Here is a 9,196-nt window from a genome sequence, read left to right on the forward strand (position 1 = left end):
CAGATCCTGGGGATGGTCATGGGGAGCCCCCACCCCACACCAGATGCTTCCGTGGGGTGTGGAGGTGTTGGGGTAACCTTTGGTGGGGTGGGTGGGGGAGGATTGGCAGGTTACCTCTCACACCCCCTCTCCCATCGCTTCCCTGGGGTCTCCTGCAGCCCCCCCCTGGCCCGGCGGGGAGGGCAGATGGGGAGGTGGGCAGGGGACGGAGCATCCCCCGGTGCCTGCGTGGGCTGGGTGGCTGTGTGCGCAGGAGCTGGTACAGAAACGTGCTGGCATCCAGGAGCTGCCGCGGGAGACGCTGTCGGATGCTCTTTACGCCCCCGGGGACCTTCTCCCACCCCTTCTCTGAGCCTCCCCCACCCCACCCTCCAGGCTGCCTCACGTGTCCGCGGGTGCCCCCGTCTCCCCTCGCTGAGTCCTTCAGAAGGTGCCTTAGTCCTCCTCCCCACCTACAGCAAAGGACCTGACTGGGGCAAAAAAGAGCAAAAATTGGTGGTTTGAATCGAGGTGGCTGATTTCCCAGCCCCCACAGCAGCCTCAGAGGGGCCATTGCCCGAGGCATGACCCAAGGCAAGCCTTGGATAGATGGGGCTTTGAGCAACCTGGTCTGGTGGGAGGTGTCCCTGGCCATGGCAGGGGGTTTGGAACGAGATGGTCTTTAAGGTCCCTTTCAACTCTGACCATTCTGTGATGCTTGGGATGGATGCCAGATGGATGCTCAGTGCACCCGGGGGTGCCTGGCCACCCTCAACTGAGCTGCTGGGGTTGGCGGGGGGGGTCCCTCTGTGACCTTCACTGGGAGCTTATGGATAGAGTCAGGGCCAGGGGGAACGTCTGGTAACTTGTCTGATCATGAAGGAAAGGGCCAAGGCTCACACCCCATGCAGAAATCCATCTGCTGGAGGGGCACGATGGTCTGGGGCTGCCCAGGGGTGTTTGGAGCAAGGATGGGGTGAAACCTGGGGAACAGGACAGTGAGCAGGAGGACTTGGCAGAGAGCAGCGAGGGTCCTGGAGAAGAGCAGAGCCAGCGGCGAGCACTGAGCTGTGCTGTGTGACACCAGGGGGGACCAGCCAGGCTCAGGGAGGGGGGCGGGAGGGGGTGTCAGGAATTTGTTGTGGGGTAACCGAAGGTCAAGAAGCAGCGGGAAGTGTCCTTGGAGAAGTGTGGGGCTCGCTCGGACCTCTGCCCGGCGGAGCTGCCCTCCCCCATCTCCTCTGCCTGCTGCCTGTGTGTCTCTGTGACTCCAGCGGCGTGACTGGGGGATGAATCAATGCCCTGTCCTTTTCCTTCCTTGGGTTACGGCCACCAGGTTTTCCATGCCTTAGTAAGGCATGGCTCGAGCCTCGGCGACGGAGGGAGCGAGCCCTGGGCTTCTGGCTTGCTGTGAGGTGTAGTTGAGGGCTCTCGGGGAGTGCAAGTCAGGCTATAAAGTGTGAGGCTTATTTTTTTTTTCCTCTTTTTTTTTTTTGAAACCGAAAAAAAAAAAAAAGCCCTCCCACCATCACAAGATGTTTCTGTCTAACGGCTTCATTCTCTCTTCGCTAAATACAAATTACGGCTCTGACACACCGGAGGCGCTTATCTCCAGCTGAATGCCAATTGCTTTCAGGAACAAAATGTTTGAAGTTCCTTTAAGGTGAAGGCAGCAGCATGGTCCCTGCTGCCGCTTCCAGCCTCCAGAAACCTGCTGTCATCACCCCGGCTTGGGTCCCGGGTCCCCGGCTGGGAGAGGAGCAGGGGAGGGGGACGGACACGGGGCCAGTGGCTACATTTAGACATAGCTCAGCCCTCCTGGCTCAGCCCCGGGGGAGGGGGACGGGACGGGGATGTGGCCCTGGCCTGACGTTAGCAGTGGCGTGTCCCCTATAATAACACCGTGCCCCGGCTTGGGCTCTCCCTCTCCCCGTCAGCCTCGGAGATGAGTCTCCCCGTCCCCGCCGTGGGGTTTGGTGGGGTAAAACCGGAGCCCGGGCAGGTCCTGGTGCCGGGGCTCTGACCTCCGTTGGGAAGCGTGGACTTGAGGTGGCTGTGGTGCTGCTGGCCGGTGGGACGCAGGGAGCACCGGCTCCGCGATAAGTGCGTGCCGGTCCCCTTCCCCCGGTGGCCCCGGTTGTGACACTCGCCTGACGGAGAGCTGTCTTTCTCCTTTCAGGAATAAATACTCGGCTCCCGGCAGCGTCGCCGCCGTCATGGGCAAGGACTATTACAAGATTTTGGGCATCCAGTCCGGCGCCAACGAGGATGAGATCAAGAAAGCCTATCGGAAAATGGCCCTGAAGTATCACCCCGATAAGAATAAAGACCCCAACGCCGAGGAGAAGTTCAAGGAGATTGCGGAGGCTTACGATGTCCTGAGTGACCCCAAGAAACGAGCTGTTTACGACCAGTATGGGGAGGAAGGTAAGGGGATGAGCACCCTCCGCTTGGAGGGAGGGGTGTGGGGTCAAAACCTTTTTTTATAGGCAAGGGAGTGTTTTTGCATGGAGGTGTCCCTGTGGTTCATGCCTGACCCCAAAACAGGGCTAATAGCCACAAAAGTGGGGAGGGCAAAGGCTTTGCTGATGCCAGAAATTGCCTCTCGACCCGCTTTTCCCTGGGCTGCTCCGCTTTTCCAGCCTGCCACCCTGCTTCCTGGGATGGCCGGGCTCTCCCTGCCCTCCTTCCCAAACTCCCAGGAGCCGGCTGAGATGGTGGAGGTGGAAGGAGCTCACCTCCTGGGTCATACCTGGGGTAATTAGCGAGCAGCCCTTTAATTGACCTAAATATCCCAGCATAGAAGTACTGCTTTCGCTCACGTTTCCCCCCACCCCCGCACTTGGGCGCTGGTCCTGCTGTCCTCCCCGGTACGGGCTGACCTACAGGATTCAAAGCTTTTCCCAATTTAAGTAATAGGTCCTTGTTTTGAAACCAAGCGGCTGCTGTTGTCTGGTGGTTGGCACGGGAGGAGGAGGAGGAGGAGGAGGAGGAGGAGGAGAGCAGGCTCCACCGCAGGCGGCCTTATTAGTCGAAGATGGAAGAGCGCAACCCCATTCGAGGAGAGCGCCGAATAGCATCTGCATTAATCAGCCCAGGGCTTGGGTGCTTAAAAGAGCAGGAGGTCTGGCAGGAGCAGGCTGCCTGGTGGAAGAGGCAGCCCCTCTCGTGGGGCCAGCGGGCAGGTGCATCCCCTAACGAGCCACCGGCAGAATTAACCGGTGGTGGGTTAATTCTCGACCCGTTAAGTTATGTCAGGGCTGTGATGGATGCACAGGGCACCGTGATTTGCCACCCTGTAAAGTGAGAAGAGGCTGCCTCAAGTTGGGAAACCAGCCTTTCCCCACAGGCACCCGAAATCAGACCCGGCTGGGACTGGCGTCACGGGATTAAAGGTGAAACCTCCTGGCTGTACAGTCTGTTAGGGACAGGGGCTTGCCAGGGGTTTGGTGAAATCGACCCCTCATTGCAGCAGGATGGGGAGCCCCAGCAGAGCCAAACTCTGCCGGGTCAGTTATGGCCCATGGAACCCAACACCTATTATTTCCCATCATACACCTTTTTTTTTTAATGGAGCAACATGCCATGGGGATCAGTATTTCAAGGACCTTCTGGGTCCCACATGTGTGGGTGAGCAAGGTGAAGTGAAAGCCCCCTTTCCTTTCCTTTAACCCCGTGAGAATATTAACTTCATCAATCAGAAAAGAGACCCCCCAGACTTGCCCACTCTGTGCTTGTCCCCCTTCTATCTCTGCCCAGGGTGGGGAGCAATGGGTGGCTGGCAGGAGGGACAGCCTGTCAGAAATAGCCCTTCACTGTCACTGACCTGCCCTGAAAATAGTCCTTGGCTTAACCCTTCCTGGCCTCTCCTGGTCAAAAATAGCCTCACAGAGGGTGTATGCCCTCTTTGGGGGGCCACTTGTCGTGGGTCTTGGCTGTTGGGAGCTTTGTGGGGGTTGCAGTGACGTAAGGCTCAGCCCAGGACCTGGCAGGGCACTTTCCCATGGGAATGGTTGCCGAAATGTCCAAGCCTTGAGCTTACCTGGCATTTTGTGCAGTGTGTGTAGAAGGAGCCGTGTCCCGACCTGGAGGTCTGCTGGCCTCCACCTGCTCTGCCACCCAGAGGCACAGCCGCTCGCTGGCCTCAAAGCCTGTTCTCACCTGCAGAACATGATGCTTCTGGACCGTGGCCCTCGGTGCAGCCCAGCTATTGGGGCAGAAGGGAAAAACGGAGATGGGCTGGGCTGGAAACATTTTAAATGAAAAGACCGTGAGTTAGGTGGAGAGAACCAAAAGAAGCACTTCAGTAGGCATAGCAGGGACAAAACCTGAATGGATGTGCAACTTGCTGGATGCAGGGGCAGGACTGTGTGTTATGGTTTGGGGTGGTTGTGTGAGCCGATGCAGGCAGGACGCAGGAACAACCACAAAAACCACGGATTAAGGGCAAAGAACAATTTAATCTCAATACCTCATGGATCCAGGAACCTCTGAAGCAGCACCCGGGCAGAGGCAGGCAATCAGGGGACACAGGCACTGGGGAGCGAGAGTTCTTATTAGCAAGAGAGTCCTTGTTAGCAAGGGAGTGAGGGAGCGAGGGAGCTCCCACTTGCTGCTTGGGCCTGTATTTCAAGGCTTCTGGCAGGCAGTTTTCTGCTGTGCTTTGATTTCTTCAGCAGCAGGGCAAGAATCCCAGGTGTATTTGATAAGGTGCCCCTGAGTCCATCCCAGGCCTGTGTTATCTAAGTGCAGGTGTTCTACTTGTTGAGCACACAAAACTCAGCAACACTTAAGTGTGATAGATGTGTTTTCCAGCACCCCACATGCAAGTCAGTTGAGCCTATTTACAGTCCTCCTCACCAATCTTCCATTAGTTTCCCACAGTGGTGCCTTCCTTTCCCACATTCTTTGCAGGTGGCTGGGCTGGAGGGGGTGACCTGCACCCCTAGAAGATGCTGAAAAGGCCACCTGAAGCCAGCAGAAACCACACTCCTACCTGGAAAGTGCGGTCCCAGCGCGACGCCCAGTGGTAGGGGAGCACTGATGTCTCATCTTCGCCCTTCTCTTGCAGGTCTCAAAACTGGAGGTGGCTCTTCAGGAGGCTCAGGGAACACTTTCCACTACACCTTCCACGGAGACCCTCATGCCACCTTCGCATCCTTCTTTGGAGGCTCCAACCCTTTTGACATCTTCTTCGCTAGCAGCCGCTCCCGGATCTTCAATGGCTTTGACCAGGAAGACATGGATATCGATGACGATGACGACCCTTTCAGTGCCTTCGGTAGGTTTGGCTTCAATGGCATTAACGGGGTTCACCGGCGGCACCAAGAGTCCCTGCACACACGGAGGAAGGTCCAAGACCCACCCGTTATCCATGAGCTCAAGGTGTCCCTGGAAGAGATCTACCATGGCTCCACCAAGAGGATGAAGATCACCCGCAGAAGGCTCAACGCTGATGGCCGGACCATGCGGACTGAGGACAAGATCCTAAATATTGTCATCAAACGGGGTTGGAAGGAGGGAACCAAAATCACATTCCCCAAAGAAGGGGACGCCACCCCGGACAACATCCCTGCCGACATTGTCTTCATCCTCAAGGACAAGCCTCACTCACACTTCAAGAGGGATGGGACGAATGTGGTCTACACGGCAAACATCAGTCTTAAAGAGGTGGGTATGGGTGGGAGATCCCATGGGGTGGGAGGTGGTGCTGGGTGGTGGCCAAGATGGGAGTCAGTCCTTGTCCTGTGCCAATGAAGAAGGACCAGGTAGGTCGCGAGAGACGTGAGCAAAGACCTCTGCAGAGGGGAGCTGCAGGGGCCAACTTGTGGTTAGTTTTTTGGAGGTGCTCAAGCTCCATGCTGGGAGTAGGACATGGGTGGCTGTGGTCCCTGCTGAACGCGCCTTGCTTCTTGCGCCAATACAGGTGGTATTTACCCATTTTCTCCCTTCCCCATATGTCTTGTCCTTCTATTTTAGCGTAGGGTATTCACATGTGGAAGGGAGCCCAGATCCTCCGTAGGAACAAGGGAAAGCCCAAGTTGGCTGGCATGAGTCTGCTCCCTGTTTCTTCTCGTAGTTGAGCCTGCTGTGGTTTAATTACTGTCCGGGATAGCGCGGGGACCCTCTCCCCACGGACAGAGAGCAGGGTCATGCAGAGAGGTGGTACCTTCCCCCTCTCCAGAGCAAGCTTTAGCCAAATCCAGCTGTGTTCCTTGGTTCTGATGAAGGAACTGAGATAAAGAGCCAAATAAATGAAATATTGGGGCGGTGAGCAAACCCCAGTGCATCCAGGCTGCCAGCCCTGGAGGTCACATCGGGGCTGGATGCATCACAGCCAGGGAGCTGCGCGAAGGTGGGAGAAGAAGGGGAGATTACCCCAGTACAAGATGTGCCGTTCGGCGCTGCTGCTGGATAACTACCTTTTAATAAATCCCTGCTGGCAGCTGCATTTAACATTGACGTTTTTGGCAGCTGCCATTTGCTGTTCCTTTCAGACTGTAGACGCTGTCTGTCTTCTTAATGAGCTGGGTCTTTTTTCTTTTTTTTTTTTTTTCTCCTTTCTGAAGACAGATTTATGTTCTGAAATGCATTTAATAGAAATAAGCTCAATGGGCCAGACCTGAGGCAGGGAAACGTGAGCTCGTTAGCCTGCCAGCCGGTTGGGAGAGCCTTGCGGTGGCTCTGGGTCCCAGCTGGGGCTGTGGGCGGGTGTACTGGGGGCAAGGGGCAGACACGTGGGTCGGGCAGAGCTTGGGTGCTGCTGGAGCAAATGCAGCTCAAGTTAACCCACAGGCTCAGGAGTTGAATTTCCTTCGCAGTGCAAAGCGAGGGGGTTTATTCCTGCAGTGGCTGGATCCCCCGGCCGCTCCAGAAATACTCAGGAGAGGCTGCCTTATTTATGGAGCCCTGCGTGCCATATCTCAGATCTTTCCTTCTGTGCTTTCCCCCGTCTGTAAAATTAACCCCGATCTGTCTGTGCTGATGTCCAGACAACGTTACCCTGTGTTCCAGGCTGGAGGGGGCTCTCGCTTGGAGCTGCCCTTGGAGCAGCAAGTGGAGAAACCTTCTCTGGCCCCACGTGCTATTGCACCAGAAGTGCTAGAGCTGGGCACCCGTGATCTCCGTGAGCAAGGTGTTTGGTTTGGACAATGCAGGCACAATGTGGAAAACTGCTGGTCTGGGCAGATTCCTCATCCTTTTGAGCTGGATTGTCTGGTCTCTGTCCTCCCCCACTGCAAATCCTACGTGCTGAGCTGCTGGCCCGGCTGCCGTCGCCAGCTGGCTGCCTGACAGGGCAGGGTGATACTTTGCTACTTTTATCATCCATGAGGAGAAGTACCTTAAGTGATCTGGAGCACGAGCAGATGCTGGGAGATCCCCAGCTCCTTATGCCACCACCGCGGTATGTGACGGAGCGCATCGTGGTGCACCTCTCCGTCACCTGAGCCTATGGCCGTAGCCTCGGGCGCTCTCCTTGCACCCTTCTTCCCTGTGAGTCTTGCCCTTTTTAGCTCTAGCTTTAGTCCTTTTCCACGGCACAGTGCCAGCAGGCAAAGCTGGCAGGCAGTGGGTGCTGTGACCTGACTGGTGGACCCTGGAGACCCCCTCACCACCACCTTGCTGCCATGGGGAGCAAGACACCTGGTGCTGGGGGCTGGAGGCACTCAGGAGAGCATCTTCCTCCTCCTCCACTTCTCTTCCATCCCACAGGGAAGGCGATGGCCTCCCAGCCCTTCTGGGTGCCACCTTCCTCCAGCTGGGTCACCACAGGGTGTTTGCCACCTTGCTGCTGCAGAAGCCAGAGGTGTCTGAGGGCTTCCCCAGGGACTGCGGGGAAGTGTCCCTTCCTAAAATTAGAGGCGTGTGCCGCCGCGAGAGGCCGAGGGCGGGAGGAAGGATGCCTCCACTCTTCCTGGGAGGCAGATCTTCAGGCAGCGCCGCTGGCGAGGGCTTGCAACTTGCCTGGCTGCTGCACGCCTGCCCTCGGCACAGCCTCCCACTTTGCATCCTTTACCTGGCGTCACCTTCCTCGAAGCACCCACACGTCAGCGCCCGGCTGAGACGCGGCCGGTGGCAACGTCCTTGTCCCCGTCCCCCTCTCTCCCTCCCTCCCTCTCTCCCTCCCCGGGGTGGCTTCGCTGGGAGCGGAGGAGGACCCGGCTCTGACCTAGATAGAGCTCTGCTCTGGCAGCGCGGCGCTGGGCCACCAAACCCGGGGTGACTTCATCCCCACGGGGATAAGCCCAGCCTCTTTCTAGGATAAGGGGGGCAGCTCCCGCCCTTGCGGGTGTTACTTCAGCAGCCGGCTTCCCAAATGCCAGCGAAGTTGGGCAAGAAGAATGAAAAACAGGGACATACGGCGGAGGAGCAGCCGCCTCAGATTCTCGCATCTTGGCTCCAGGGAGGAAACATTAAGATCCCCGTCTGCCTTCGCTCCTACCGCCCGCTCCTGCTCCCGTCCCTCCATTTGCCCCATCCACCTGCTCCCATAGGGACTTCCCTCTTCTCTTCCCCGTTTTTGTAGCTGGAGATGTCCTTTCCCTGTCACTCGTGGACCCTTGCAGCCCTCCACAGTGCTGGAGGGTGGGCATGGGCAAAGCAGCAGGGTTCCAGCATCCTTGGCTGAGCACGGGGCAGAAATGGATTGATGGAGGGAGACCCTCCTTCGCTCCCCCCCGCCCAAACTCCTGGAGGTCCAGCCAAGCACCTGCTGCTCTCATGGAGCTGGCGATGAACATCCTCCTGCAGCCAGAAAAGTTCATCCCTGGAGGAGACCCTTCCCAGAAGGAGACCCTCGTGCGGAGGAGCTGTGCAAGGAGATGGCCCCATCTCTCCTGTTCTCTGCTCACAGGAGCCCACCAGCTGGCTCTGGCACGGGTCCCTGCGAGATCACCCTGGTGCAAAGCCCTGGCTCAGCTGCAGAAACCACAGCCATTGGCCATGAGCCAGCGGTCAGCAAGAGAAGAGATGTTTCTCCTGATGCCTGTTGCTGCTGTGCCACCGGAGGCTTTTCCAGGGGAGGGGGATGCGAAAAATCTTCCCCCCTCCCCCCCATCTACCCCAAAAATAGCAACTGCATCCTCCCCCCTCCCTTTGCAGGCCGTTTTGGGAGGGTTGGGACCCCCCAGGACCTGGCTCGGAGGGGTGAACCTGCACCAGCTCCCTTGTCTGGAAGCTGGAGGCTGTACCCCCAGCACCCCCCTCCCTCTCCCCC

The 9,196-nt window shown here is 57.6% G+C and overlaps 1 protein-coding gene across 3 annotated transcripts in view; it reads left to right on the forward strand.

The window, feature by feature from the left end:
- DNAJB5 (DnaJ heat shock protein family (Hsp40) member B5) overlaps nucleotides 1-9,196 on the forward strand; it is a 17,082-nt gene that overhangs the window by 4,742 nt on the left and 3,144 nt on the right. For 2 of the 3 annotated variants that reach the window (XM_014952552.1, XM_014952550.1), the window contains exons 2-3: nucleotides 2,159-2,406; nucleotides 5,051-5,649. In XM_014952552.1, the coding sequence (XP_014808038.1) occupies nucleotides 2,196-2,406; nucleotides 5,051-5,649 (810 nt within the window). In that variant the 5' untranslated portion in view covers nucleotides 2,159-2,195. Of the gene's footprint in view, nucleotides 1-1,916; nucleotides 2,083-2,158; nucleotides 2,407-5,050; nucleotides 5,650-9,196 lie in introns of those variants that run through there. The other variant, XM_014952551.1, reaches the window with a different exon arrangement.

The sequence above is a fragment of the Calidris pugnax genome, unplaced genomic scaffold (genome assembly GCF_001431845.1).
Source record: "Calidris pugnax isolate Ruff unplaced genomic scaffold, ASM143184v1 scaffold220, whole genome shotgun sequence".
NCBI classification, from domain to species: Eukaryota; Metazoa; Chordata; class Aves; order Charadriiformes; family Scolopacidae; genus Calidris; species Calidris pugnax.